This window comes from Panthera pardus, unplaced genomic scaffold (genome assembly GCF_024362965.1).
Source record: "Panthera pardus isolate Hobbes unplaced genomic scaffold, ASM2436296v1 HiC_scaffold_21, whole genome shotgun sequence".
NCBI lineage: Eukaryota > Metazoa > Chordata > Mammalia > Carnivora > Felidae > Panthera > Panthera pardus.
Window position 1 is genome coordinate 31,963,959 of NW_026526777.1, and position 14,936 is coordinate 31,978,894.

Here is a 14,936-nt window from a genome sequence, read left to right on the forward strand (position 1 = left end):
CTTGTTAATGGTCACTGTGTGGGAAGACACACCTCCCACCCCTTACTGCCCCCTTGACACTTACACATTTCTGGTGCAGAAACCCCTAAAGTCTTTCAATGTCACCTGTATTCTCTCAATAGACAGACCATCAACAGAGTGAGGTTCCAGAGCGAGAAGAAATGGGAGCAAAAAAGCAATCTTAAAAATCAAGTAGGGGTTGGGGGGGGCGGGGGCGGAGCACCTGGGTGGCTCAACAAGTTGAATATCTGACTCTTGGTTTCAGTTCAGGTCATGATCTCGTGTGTCGTGGGATCAAGCCTGTGTCAGATTCTGCACTGAGTGTGGAGCCAGCTTAAGATATTCTTTCTCTTTCTCTCTCTCTCTCTCTCTCTCCCTCCCTCCCTCCCTCCCCTTTTCCTTCCCCCATTCGCACTCCCTCCCTCTCTCAAAAGAAAAAAAAAAAAAGAAAAATTGTTTTAAATCAAATGAGGACAAAGAGAGGAGAGAAAATGCACTTTTAAGCTATAGCCAATTCCTTAGATTCTATAGAAAGAATTGAATCTTTAAGTTTGATCATCTGAAACAGAGATCAACCAATTTGTTCTATATAAGGCCAGATGGTAAACATCTTAAGCTTCACAGGCCATACAATCTCTGTTGCAATCACTCAACTCTAATGGCAAAGCAGCCATAGAGAATACATACAGGAAGAGGAGGGGCTGTGCTCCAATAAAACTCTATTTACAAAAATAGATAGTGCCACATTTGGCCCACAGGCCATAGTTTGCCAACCTTGGATCTGAAGTAATGTATGTTACATTTTGGCCCAGTGAAAATCTGGGACCTCAGAAATAATGTATTGGCCCTGGTTATCTGAAACTCTCTGTACTGAACTTTGAGTTTGCCCATTTCCACCACAAACTGCTGGTTTCTCAAATTGAATTAATAAAATGAGTCCATGAGATAAAACAAAAAAATGGATCTATTAAATTCATATTAAAATAGGACTAAAATATTTTTGTGGTTACCCTAAATCATAAATTTAGATATGCCCTATGGAATAATTTCTGGTGGGACTCATTAAGTTACACTTCTGTCATTCCCTCCTTACCACAATGCACACAAATACAACTATCTTCCACTAAAGTCTACAAATTAATAAAATTACACACAGATCATACTCTGTGCATCACATACCACAACCATCACTATCAAAAATTCTATGGATCTCAGTAACTCAATATGAACAAGTACAAAATCGAGGGAAGGCACCCAGTAAACCTATTATCACAAAAAAATCCAAGCAAGCAAAGTGAAAGCAGTTAGCAGGATGAAAAGCAAAGCAGAGATTCTGGCAAACCCATGGTGCTGGGGAGACAGAAGTAGAGTACAGAAGGCATGAAGGAGCAGAGGTCTGGGCAAACACTGTAGGCACTGAGTCAAGACCCTTAAGGTAGACCGGCCCCACTTTGATCAAGGTGAAAGGTGGTATGTATGTCCACCAGGAAAAAAACTGAATCCTCTTTGGAGATGGTGACATCACTCAGAGTTTCTACAAGTTTTCATATGCATCTGATAGGCAATAAAAAATCACGATGCTGGCCAAGAAATCATATAACCTAAAAAATGGGTGCGGTGGGGCGCAGACAACAGAAACAGTCCACAAAGTGAACCAGATTTGAGAACCATCAGAAACAAACTTTTAAATAATAATGACTAGTGTGTTCTACAAATTAGGTGAAAATAAGGAGAATTTCATCAGAAAAAATGAAATTTATAAAAAGACACAACTGGACTGTCCACGAAAGAAACAAGTAAAAGCCCTAATTTAACTTTGGCTCAAACAAATCAAAGATGCACTGCAATCTCTATGGTGTTCACTATTAGAACAGTGAAAAGAATATGTAACTAGCAAGGTAATGGAGCAGGGGGTAGAATAACAAGGACAAAAATGGAATGGTTAAAAAAGGACGGCAAAAAGGGAGGCAAAATAGGAACAAAGAACAACTGGAACAACAGAAAACAAATAATAAGATGACAGGCTTAAATTCAAATCTATCAAGTAATGGCATTAAATGTAAATGAAGTATATAAGCTCCAACAATTATAAGACAAAAATGATCAGACCAGATTTTTTAAAATTCTAAATGCTTATAAGATATGCCTCACATAGTTGAACACAGGAAGATATTTTAAAAGAATGAAAAAGAGATACTATGGGAACACTGGCCAAAAGAAAGCTAGGGTAACTATATATTAGACAAAGTAGATTTTAAGACAAAAGGCATATTAAAAATAAGGAGAAATATTTCATAAAAATAAAAGGTACAATGCAATAAGACACAACAATCCTACATTTGCATAACACTGCCTGAAACTATAAAGCAAACACTGATAGATCTAAAAGGAAAAAAAGACAAGTCTACAACCAAGAGTGCACGTTCTAAAATATCACTTTCTGTAACAAACAGAACCAGTAGACAGAAAAACTAAATAGCATATGTTGGAAAGAGTTAAACTGCACAATAACTAATTAATAGCATTAAGTACATGCAGTGGAAAAGAACAAAGTCTGAAAATCAATATCCAGCATCAGCAGTGGATGCTGCGGTGCACCCTCCAGATAGCTTTTCAGCACGGAAGCGCTCGTTCTCCAAGCTGCAGGAAGAATGACTGCCGAGGGCTCACAGCTGAGTCCCTCTCAAGGCAGCTGCATCCACTGAGTGGTCACTGGGAGGGTACAAAGGTCCAGACCCCTTGCATCAATCTGAGACTATCCTGAAGCTCTAGTCTAGCTCCTGAATGGCCCCACAGCATTGGCTGAAGACTTTGTTGCAACCACAGTGCAATTCAGCTCCTCCTGCCCAATCCTGCTTCCCTCCAAGGTGTTGTTCCCCAAAATACTAAACAAAAAAAATAGGCGGCGAATGCAGAGCTCTACCTCTGAGTCTGTTTCCTAGAGAATTCTGTCAATGCTGGTTGCAATAGGAGACATCCAGAAAGCAGACTCAAAGATGAGATTTTGCAGCCGGATCAGCTGGTAGGTGAAGAAGTGCAGATAGCCCTTCACATGAGTAGTAATGCAACTGCTAAAACTTTCACCAGTGGTGAAATGGGAAAGGATGCCGGCTGAAGGAAATTTACTGGCAGGTGAAATAATCTCAGGATTTTAAGAGGTTGACAGGAAGTAATAATTATAAGGTCTATGGAATCAGCTGTTGCTAGGACAGCAACAAATTGGGGAGGAAATGAAAACCTAAGAATGATCTGAGGTGACATGTGAAAAGAAGCCTTCTTTCATCTTCTGCAGCCAGAGAACAGAAAGGGCTGAGGACTGGGCCTAGGAGCTAAATATCAGGACAGCAGATCATCAAAGAAAACTGGAATACTCAATCCAGCCAAGACGCTATTCTGAGGTCAGGATCCTGCATGGGAAGAACTGAGACTCGAAGACAAGGTAGGGACAATTGTGTCAATACCTAAAAAGCCTGAAACACCAGATCACCTTAAACCTTCTGGGCCTGCAAAAGTGGCCCACCCACCCCCCACCCCTCCCCTTCATGTAACAATACTGAAGCTTCTACCTTGTAGGACACACAAGCCCTCTTCAGGATCTACTCCCACCTCCCCTCATGACCATAAGAAGGGTCAAGGGAAGGTGGCAGTGACCAGAAGGGGGCACAAGGAAGGCTTTTACAGTGCTGGTAGTGTTCAGTATCTTCACCTGGGCATTGGTCACATGAGTGTGTTCACTTTGTAAAAATTTATTGAGCTATATGCTTAAATATACTCTGTTTTTATCTGTTGCATTTCAATAAAGTTTTTTTAAAGCAATTTTAATTTACATTTTTAAAGAAAGTGATTTAAGACATTTCCACAAATAACATTTATAGTAACAATATCCTGTCATGTTAGCATTCATACATCTCTATATAGTAAGGCAGATACCATATTAATTAAGACTATTCTTTTAGAAATGTTACTCGTCAAGAAAACAATGAGCCTTCAATTACACATTAAGTGATAAAATATAACAAGATAATCAAATTGTAAAAATTTCTATTTATGCTTGTATAATAAATACACTCCATCACTGCATACACTGGAAACAAAAGTCGATCTCATTTATAGGGTACTAAATGCCAAGCACTGGACAAAGTGCCCTAAATGCATTGTTCATGTAATTCTTGTAATAATCTTCTTTTATTATTTCTGAGCAAATACATCTATAAGACATCATTCTAGATGTGAAAGATTTTAATAGTACACTAAAAGTCCAAGTCTCACATGGTGGTGTTCCTACTATTCCCAAGAGGAAACTGAGGCTTATTCAGCTTCGGTATAGCACCCATGGTCACAAGGCAGACATCGCAGACTGACCAACACCCCCATCCATTCCCAACTTCTCCCTTGTATATTTCTTCCACAGATGCTATAAAGCCACTTACTCATCTCCCGGGCTACCTTTCAGCTAAGATTGATCATGGGACCTACTTTTCCAAATATAAGCAAAAAAATCTCTTGCCCCCCCCCCCCCCAAAATATCAAAGTCACTTGTCCCAGTGAAAGTTGTTTCTGTCCTTCCCCCTTTCTCCTTGCCTGCAATGCGGATGTGATGCCTCAAGCTGAAGCAGCCGTGTTGTTTCAGGAGAAAAAGACAAAGAATCAGAGATCATCACTGAACATTACACCAAAGCCAGCAGCTGTTTCCAGATTTCTCTTCACATGAGAAAAATAAACCCCTTTTTTGTTTGTGCCGCTGCTGTTACTTGAAGCTAAATGGCATTCCTAACAGATACCACACAGCTAGTAAATAAGAAATGGAGATTCAAAACTAGGTCCATCTCCAAAGCATCAGACGGGATAATTTCTCTAGGAAAGCTTACTCCAAGCATTTTCCACATATAAATGCTATTCCAAAGCCAAACAGCTATAATTTGTAAAAAATCAAGACGATAAATCGTCCAAGAATTCTGTTCTCTTGTCATTTTTTTACTTGATCGCTACATTGAATCAGCTTGTATGACTCTTTCCTGACCTTTAAGGATAGCTTTTTACATACTACTCTGTGAACAATAATGCCCTTTTAGCTGTTCAGAAGCATTAAGCTTTAGAATAATAACATTAAACTTTTTCAAATTTTCCTAGAATATAGGGGTGCATAGGAGTCTGGATATTTTTTAATTGGCAAGTTATTAACTTTTAATCTTCACATTAATCTTCAGATTAAGACCTAAATGCCTTCTGGAAACAGAAGCAGTGACAGAAGATACATATACAGCTACCTTTTCATTAAAAGAAGTATCTCTGATAATTGAAAGGCAATTACTTGTCTTCCTTAAATCGGAAGGTTAACAAATTTCTTCAAACAAAAAATACTAGTTCAGGGCGCCTGGGTGGCTTAGTCAGTTAAGGGTCCGACTCTTGGTTTCGGCCCAGGTCATGATCTCATGGTTTGGAAGATCGAACCCCACATCAGGACTCCAGGGTGACAGCAAAGAGCCTGCTTGGAATTCTCTGTCTCCTTTTCTCTCTCTGCTCCTCCCTCTCTCTCTCTCTCTTCTCTCTCAAAATAAATAAACTTAAAAAAAAAAAAAAAAAAAACTCATATTCATGTTAAATTTAAAAATCAAGGGGCACCTGGGTGGCTCAGTCAGTTAAGTGTCCGACTTCAGCTCAGGTCATCATCTCACGGTTTGTGGGTTCAAGCCCCGCATCAGGCTCTGTGCTGACAGCTGAGTCTGGAGTCTGCTTCAGATTCTATATCTTACCTTCATCTCTGCCCCTCCCTCACTTGCACTCTGTGTGTGTCTCTCTCTCTCTAAAATAAATAAACGTTAAAAAAAATTTTAATCAAATTAAAATTTGATTTAAAAAAGTCAATCCTTGCCCTCTCTGTACATTAAGGGGGAAAAAATTCAGTTCACGGCAATGGGAGAGATATTTTTATGGGTTAAAATCGGTAATTTTCTTGAATCCTCTAGAATGAGAATCCATAATACGTTCCTATTAAATCATGTATACACAACCACACTCAAGGAGAGTCAATAGGGTTGATTCCATGCACATGTATCCAATGCTTTGACTGCTGTAGGCGGGAAGACAAGGTAAGATTCCCCATCTTGTCAGGCTAGTGAAAGATACAAACATGTCAATTACTGCAAACTATGCACAAATACTCTTGGAAGTACAGAGGCCTTTAAAAGGAAATAGGAATAGTGGCAGTATTACTGGAACCAAGAAGGCTTCCCACCGACCTACAATCACTGTGTCTTTCCTTCCTCCTACTTCTCTCCACTATCTTTATCAAATAGCAAATCATTATCTCAGCCCCAGCCTCTCCCACAAACAGCTCCACCGGGATTTCCTATAGAAATTTCCCACTCAATTTCTAAGTTATAACAATAAGGAGAAGAGTAGAAATAAGATAGAAAATAAAGACCATAAGACTCCACAAAACCAAAAGTTGGTTCTTAGGGAAAAAAAATTAAGAAAGGCAGGCAAACCTAAGGCAAGATTGATCAAGAAAAGGGAAGAACACAAAGATAAATAAAAAGAATTTCAGGGGGCATAACTACAAATCCAATAGAATAAGGAATGTTGGGGGGGGGTGAAGGAGAGAAGAATACAAATGATAATAATAATTTGTCAGTAAATCTCAAAACCTTAGATGACATGCACAACTTCCTGAAAACAATATATGTGTGTTTGTATGTCTACAAAACTAATTTTAAAAGACGAAAGAAGGGGCACCTGGGTGGCTCAGTCAGTTAAGCGTATGACTTTGGCTCAGATCATGATCTCATGGTTTTCGAGTTCAAGCCCCACATCAGGCTCTGTACTGACAGCTCAGAGCCTGGAACCTCCTTCATATTCTGTGTCTCCCTCTCTCTCTGCCCCTCCTCCACTTGTACTCGGTCTCTCTCTCTCTGTCTCATAAATAAATTAACTTTAAAAAAAAAAACGAAAGAAAATATGAAAGACAAAGAAGTCAAAAATAGCCAAGAAATTCTTGAAAAAACACCACCAAGGTAAAGGGCCTTATTCAAAGTACAACTGAAGCAGGAAAAAACAAGACCAACGGAACAGAAAAAGAGCCCAGAAACAGAACTGCTCACATATGAAAACTTTATACCTGATAGAACAGGCATTATGGATAAGAAAGTACAGACTGTTCAGAAGTGCTTCAGAGGCAAATGCTTATCAATGATTTTAAATAAAAAAATACACTTACATGCATATGTACATAAGGAATTACCACCTGGCACTATAGACAGTGGAATAAAGACCTAAATGTGAAAAGTAAAACTTTAAAAATTTTTGAAGAAAATAGACAAGTATCTTCATAGCATCAAAATAGAAAGAAATATACTTCAGGATAAAAGTTATAACTATAAGATACTGACAATCCAGTCTATTCATCAAGACAGCTGAAAACAGTGCAAAAGGAAGTCATAGACCAGAAAAAAAAATACTCATAATACATACAACCAACTTAGAATTAGCATCTAGGATTTGTGAAGAACTCAGTAAACAAAAGAACCCAATTTTTTTAAAGACTGGCAATATGAATTTTCAAAAGAGCATTTGAAAAAATCCTCAGTCTCACTACAAATCAAGAATATGCAAATTAAAATAACAACAGAATACCATGTCAGACTCATTATCAGGTTTTTAAAAACTTTAATTCTCGCAAAATAAAACCAAGCTATGGACCAACTGGAACTCTCATATTCTGTAGGCAGAGGGCAATGTCCCTGTGACCTCCCAATTCCTCTCCAAGGTAATATATTCCAGAGAAATTTACGTGCGCACAAAAGACATACACAAGAATGTTTAGAACAACAATGTTTATAATAGCAACATGTTGGAAAGAGCATTAGCTTTTGCCAGCCCCTGCCCCACAACTCCCAGAGGGGATTAACAGCCTAGGACTCCTTCATGAGTTAGTTCCCCAGTTTGAGGGTTCCTAATCCACTAAGTTAAAATAAAAGTGACTTGCAGACTTAAAAATTGATCTGTTACTGTTTCAGAACACTTTAAAATATAAAAGTGATACTGTGAGATGCATCAAAGAAAATAACAGCTAATGTACCAAAGAAAATACTACATAAAATCTATGACTACCCCTTTACTATTTATCTAATAGAAAATATAGCAAAATCCTTCTGCTGAGTTAGAAAAGTCAATACTCTGATAGATTCCACTGGTTGGAAATAAAATAAAAATTACCATCCTTCTCTTTTTAGGTCAACCTCCTAATATATGGTGGAATTAAAGAACAAAAGAAAATATTTCCAGGGGAAAAAAAAATACTAAATTTCTAAATTCGAATTCCAATGATTATTCATTTAGAATTTTTTTTTTAATTCTAACATTTCATAAAGCAGTATATTCAGTAAGTATTAGTTTTGTTAAATCATAAGCTATCTAAAAGCATTAAAGAAAAATGGCATAAAATTTCCACCTGACAGTTTGACTTCGTTTCCTTGTTTTGGGAGAAAATATCAGGGTATAGATTCTGGATCTTGGAGGCATGCTGAAATTTCAAGGAGTCTCTTAAGAGTCTACTCTTTTGTTGCAACTGACTGAAAATTGGCAAGATGTTCCCATACGACTACTCTAAAATGAACTAAATTACAGGTTTGCACAGTGGATTTTTATTACAATTGTGATCATATTAGGGATTTGGGATATTTTTTACACATTTTCAGGGAAAGGAAATAACGCTCAAGGAATATTTTCATCAGAACATTTTCATCAGAAACATTTGTTTAAAGTATAACACAAGTGCTTTCGGAAATAATATGACTAAGAGTACAGGAAAAACTTATTCATGGTATTTGGAATGGTTAATTTCATGTGTCAAGTTGACTGGGTCATGAGGTGCCCAGATACCGGTTAAGCATTATTTCCATGTGTGTCGGTGAGCATATTTCTGGAGGAGATTAGCATTTGAATTGTAGACTAGGATCAAATAGATTGTCCTTCCCAATGTGGGTGGGCCTCATCCAATCCATTGAGGACCTGAAAAAAACAAAACAGCTGAGCAAGGAAGAATTCATTCCTTCTGACTGACTGTGGAGCTGGCACACTGGTTTTCTCCCGCCCTTGGACTGGGACTTCCGCCACAGGCTCTCCTAGATCTCAAGTCTTCCAACGTACACCAGAAGTGATACCACTGGCACTCTTGGTTCTCAGGACTTCACACTTACACTAGATCTTACACCACCAGCACTCCTGTTCCTCAGTCAGACCCTCATACTTGTGCCAGCACATACAAAATGGGTTCTCCAGGTTCTCAGGCTGTTAGGACTCCAACCAGAACTACACAAGCTTCCCGGGCCTCCAGCTTAGAGATTTCAGGGCTCTCCAGCCTCCATAACCATGTGAGCCAATTCCTTATAATAAATCTGTGTGCGTGTGTGCGTGTGTGTGTGTAGAGCTAGATACATAGCTAGTTGCGTGGGTTAAGGAACCACATACAGAGAGGTGTGTGTGTGTGTGTGTGTGTGTGTGTGTGTGTGTGTGTGTGTGTGTGTGTTTCCTACTGGTTCTGTGTTTCTGGAGAGCCCCAATACAATATTGTATTCTTGAATTCACATTTGTTTACAGAGAAATACAAATCAAATAATTAAGTGAACACAAAATGATGATCCCCCACTTTTTTTAAATCATTGAAATGTAAAGTTGAGTTTTAACTTTTACAGCAGTTAGTATATAATTCTCTATTCATTCTAACAACTTCTTAAAAATCAATTAAATGCTGTTTAATCAAGTTCTTACATTTTAGAATTTTTAAAAGCTTATCAGAGCTTAGTAACTATTTTGAGTACAATTCTAAAAATATAATGCAGCCTCACAAGGAATGAATAAAATATTTTTAAGTTGTTGATTCCAAAAGAATAAATATTTTGAAATATTTTGAAACATAAAATTAGCTTTCATCATAAAAGCTCTTAACATTAATCTGAATGTTTAAAGAGGCTTGTAAGTGGGTCATGAGATATTTGCTCCCAGGCTGAAAATCTGTATACAAGTTGTTCCCTGGAAAGAATTTTCAACCAAAAGTTATAAAAACCAAAAGAAGGATTAATAATGGAAAGTCTGACCTAACATCAGCCTGACTGCTCTGATATTCTACTCAGTAGTATCTTGCCACTGTTCATTCTACTCAGAATGATCCTTAGTTCTTTTAGCTTGAGAGATGCCGGTATCTACTTTTTCTCTCAACTGTACTTTATGTATAACTAATCAAATTATAAGATGTTGGTTCATAGAATCAGGGATTTATAAGATCATAATTAACCAAAAAATAACAAAACTTTTAAGTCTATATCAAATGACATTCTTTTTCATTCTCTTTTCCAATGTGACACTAGAAACAGTAAAACCTTAATTCAGACTTATATTTAAAATATGTAATAACCACATATAAACTAAATTTTAACAGTAATGTATTTCCTAAACAAATTGTTAATTTAGGCCTTTGAAAACATACTCAACAGTAATAATTTTACTGAAATATCCACTGGCATACGAATATTATTTATAATCAACAAAAGATTATTTTCTACTCATTCAAGTAAACTTGGTTCGGGGTAGTAAAAAGAAAACATGAGAGTCAACTGACATGGATCCAAGATCTGGCTCCACTACTCACACATATAACCTGCCATGTGTCACTGAACCTCTCTCTGTAAGCATCAGTTTTCTTCTTTTTGCAAAATGGAGATGAGGACACTTCCGTGACCTACTTCACAGATGACTCGATGACATATACCGTGAATGTATTTTATCAACTCTGAAAGCAGAACTCCAAGGTAATATATTACTATGCTATTACATGTATATTATTTGAAAAATACCTATTCTTAGAATATTTTAGGTATTTACGTGAATGATGATGATGTCGGGAAAGCCAATCCGTCGTGGGTCTCAAGTGTGGTCTCACTGACGCCAAACTGCACTTGACCTGGAGCCCTTTCTATAGCTAGTGATTAAGGTAACCACAGTGTAATTGCAGGACAACTGCTCATTTCCTAGGTGAGGGTGACAGGTTTGGTTGCTACGTGCTATGAAAGATGCTGAGTCCTGGCTTCCTCGGCTGCCAACCAACTCACTGCAAGCACAGCCACCACCCGGGTGCATCACATCGCACCATGGTACTAGTGAGCAGGAGAACCAGCACTACTGCACTGGGGCTCTTGCTGTTTGTGTGTTTTAAAAACCCTTGCTCTGATCACTAAGTCTCAGTGTCTACTTTCACACCTACGATGAAGCTGTGGCAAACGAACCAGGTTGCTTACTTAGTCATTTCCTTTGGGATCTAGTTATGTCTTGCATTCTCTCTGAGGTTTGGGTTCTTCCCTAAATAACTTGGTGCACGTAGTATGCTGACATATGAGAGACAATGACTTTCTGGAATGTCTCCAAGAGGGCCCAGCTGCAAGACAACATGGATATGATTGTTAAAACAAGAGTTCCCTGAAAAGAGATGGATGGAATCAGCACCAAAGAAATTGGGTTCAGAAACTCAACTATGGGAGCCCTGAAGCAAGCAACTGGTTGAAACCAAAGTGCTTCTATAGATCCAGATTCCTCCATGGAAATCAATCCCCCACTACTGAAGGAACTACAGAGCTAAGTGGCAACTTCAGAACACATTACTCCTTCAGTACCTCTACTTCCTAACCCTGTGCCCTTGCACCCTGATTTGCCAGCCTTTAAAGAAAAGGGGGACCAGAGATGAAACCAAGATCTCTCCATCCCCAAGGGAGAGCTTCAGGGCAAGAAAGGGCAGGGTGGGGGATATAAGCTTTTATGGCTTTTTTGGACACTGATCCTCAAGTGGCTATCTCATCAGCTTCCCTTGAAGGGCAGAAGCCACACATTCAATTGCCTGTGTTTAGAAACAGAATAAAAGGAATAGAAGTTACCAGAACAATCCATGTGGGGCCATTTGGATCCCTGTTGTGCCCTGTTGCTGCTATTCCTCTCTCATCCCTGATTGTACACTTGCTATTGATGTTTGACATACTGCATGTGTACTGTGAATGCTCACTGAATCCAAGGGCCATTTTCTCAATTTGGAAGACCCGCTTGTTGCTGGTGACAGTAGGACAAATGCCAAACAGACCATCTCTTTAGGCAGTTCCCTCCTAAGTTACACAAAAACAATTCACAATTCCAGGAGAAGAAAAAGACATCACAATTTTGATTGAAGACCTAAAGGCAGCAAGAATATTGAGACATGTGATATTTCAATAGAATCGCCCAGTGTGGCCTTGTAAAAAAGGCTAAAAGGGAGCTGGCAGCCTATAGTGGATTCTTGCCAACTGAATTCAGTTGTTGCCCCTGTGGCTCTGGCTCTTCCAGACACTGAGACTGTGACTGAATCTACTGCATAAACTGATAACACAGGGCATGGCTTCTTGGCCTAGGCTAATGCCTTTCTCTCTGCCTTTCTCTCTCTCTCTCTCTCTCTCTCTCTCTCTCTCTCTCTCTCTCTCTCTCGCCTCTTTCCCAATCCCCTTGCTACCATAAGATCAAGATCAGTTTACCTTCACCTGATTACAGGTTCCAAGACTGGTTCACTAAATAGCCTTGGGGGTACTTGAATTCTCTTGTTGCGTCCACCAATGTAATGTGGAACATGCCCTTTCCCTTTAGGAATGACTTGGTTCCACTACATTAATGATATCATACTGATTGATAGGCTCAAATAAAGAGCAGGTGTCAAGGGCTCTGGAACAGAAGCTGACTCACATGAAAGCCCAGGGGTGGTTCAGGATTAATGAATTCAAGGGACTGGCAAATAATTCTTGGGAGCGATGTGGGCTACCCAGAGTCAGTAAAGGAAAAATGACTCACCCTGTAGCCCCACCTACCAAAAAGGAGGCCTGGCACTAAGTTGTACTGTTTGGATACTGGAGACAACATGTGCCCCAACCCTACCAGAGTTACAGAGACTTCAGGTTCCATAAAGCAGGGCAAGTACTATTCCCTGGCAGTAGAGTTCATGCCCTAGAGGATATATGGTCAGGAAGCTATCCTTAATTTTAGCCAATGAGACTATGCAAGTTCTAGAAGATCAATAGGTCAGTTTAAACTCTCTTGCACAAGCCATAGTGGATAATATTCCAGCCTTAAACTACATCCTGCCTGAGCAGAATATGTATGAATTAATACCACCAGACAGGTGAAACAATGCATATATCCCATAAGAACGGAAACTAAATGATTACTTGAAATAAGACCTATCAGTACTCTCTGGGGCTTAATTCAACTGGCTGAATCCAGAATCTTGGGATACCCAACTGAGATGAAAACTTTACATTGGCTTCATCCTATTGATAATCATCCTTATTAAGTGTTGCATGAGATCATCTGAATGGATTTGGCTCAGCACATCTAATCTGAATTGCTGAAGGTGTAGGATACTTATGTGAACATTTGAGTTCAGCCAATGTTTAGGGCCAACGGGTGGACTATTAGAAAAGATGATCTATTATTATGGACCCCAAGGGTCCCCCATACCTCCTCCTTACCAAATGCACCAAACTACAAGTACAGCAACCCAATCCTCTGTCCTTCAGCCATTTCTGTAACTAGCCATGTAACCACAAATGTGACTCATCCCCAGTGAGGGGGACAGGCTTCCTTACTTAAAATTTGCTTCAAAACGTTTTGAGCCCTTAGCCCTAGTCTCCTGAGCTTCAGCTGAATTCAAGGAAGGCATAACAACCATGCAGGCCAATCTTACTTCTCCATGGGACTTGCGGAAAAGGGAACCGTTGCTATTGTACTGAGGCTCCTGTTTGCTGTGCTATCGCGAATTGTTTTGCTCTAATCTCTGGTCTGGCTGTCTACTTTCAGATCTATGGCGCTGATGGCAAGCCATCCTGCTCATTTGCTTTGTCATTTACTTTAGAGTCTCAGCGCTCCTGGCTAGCCTGCATGATAGCTGGCAAATGAAGATAAAAAACAACAACCACCGTAACAACCTGTTCTGTACACAGTATCCTGGCATTTCAAACTTTTAAAAGGAATTGTAAAGGTAAGAGAAAGTTCAACAAATCAGAATATTTGCTTTGATGGATTTAATTTTTTATTCCACCAAACATCGCAATCGATATGCCTTAATGTCACCTGAATGCATTATTAAACAGAAAATTAAGTAAGCAGATAGTATTTCAGTTGCAATGGAAATAATTTCAATTATATCCTTTCACAAGTAAAAATAATTTCCATTAATCATTTTACCGTTCTAAATATATTTAGCAATAAGTTTAAATAAAATGACCACTGGAAAGGTGATCTGGTAACATAAATCTTCTAGCTGGTTAAAAAAAAATTGCAGCATAAAATGATCTCTTTCCTGCATTACACAGCTCCTTGGAGATAAGGTCATCTTCTAGGGCCAAGATACTATGTATGTGTTTTAACAAAGAAAATGATTTATAGATTTTCATTTTCACTTTCAGTATTTCAGAATGTGCCCAGTGGTACAGCCTCAGGAAACTGAAATAGAAATAATTTATTTGCAAGACGACCAGCAACCAATCACCAAACTGAGTAAGTCCTTCTTTTAACAAAACCCAGCTTAAATATTTGCATATAATTTTTTTATGCAAACTCTGCTGAAACAAGTAACAATGCTACCTTTCTCCTCCCTCTGGTCCCTTTCATCCATTGTTATTCCCTCACCAATTTGTAGTTAAGACTTCAACATCTATCACACAACGTGCAGAAAAACAACTGCAGTTCAGACTGTATGGCGAAGGTATCTGTTTTCTTACCAAATTCAACAATTTTCAGCTTTCTAAGGCTGTTTCTCCAGGTGACACTTCAGTTAGCGTGAATGTGTTGGTTTCAGTTTTTAAGAACACAAGAAAAAATATACACATAAATTAACCTATACCTCACTGTGTTTTGCTCACAGGTATGTTTTG

The 14,936-nt window shown here is 38.8% G+C and overlaps 1 protein-coding gene across 2 annotated transcripts in view; it reads right to left on the bottom strand.

The window, feature by feature from the left end:
* The window catches only part of NEK7 (NIMA related kinase 7), a 158,649-nt gene that overhangs the window by 114,409 nt on the left and 29,304 nt on the right, over nucleotides 1–14,936 (bottom strand). Inside the window, exon 1 of one of the 2 annotated variants that reach the window (XM_019430616.2) lies at nucleotides 11,292–11,310. The exons of the other annotated variant lie outside the window; for it this stretch is intronic. Within the exon in view, the coding sequence (XP_019286161.1) occupies nucleotides 11,292–11,299 (8 nt within the window). The 5' untranslated portion in view covers nucleotides 11,300–11,310. Of the gene's footprint in view, nucleotides 1–11,291; nucleotides 11,311–14,936 lie in introns of those variants that run through there. 2 annotated transcript variants of the gene reach the window in all.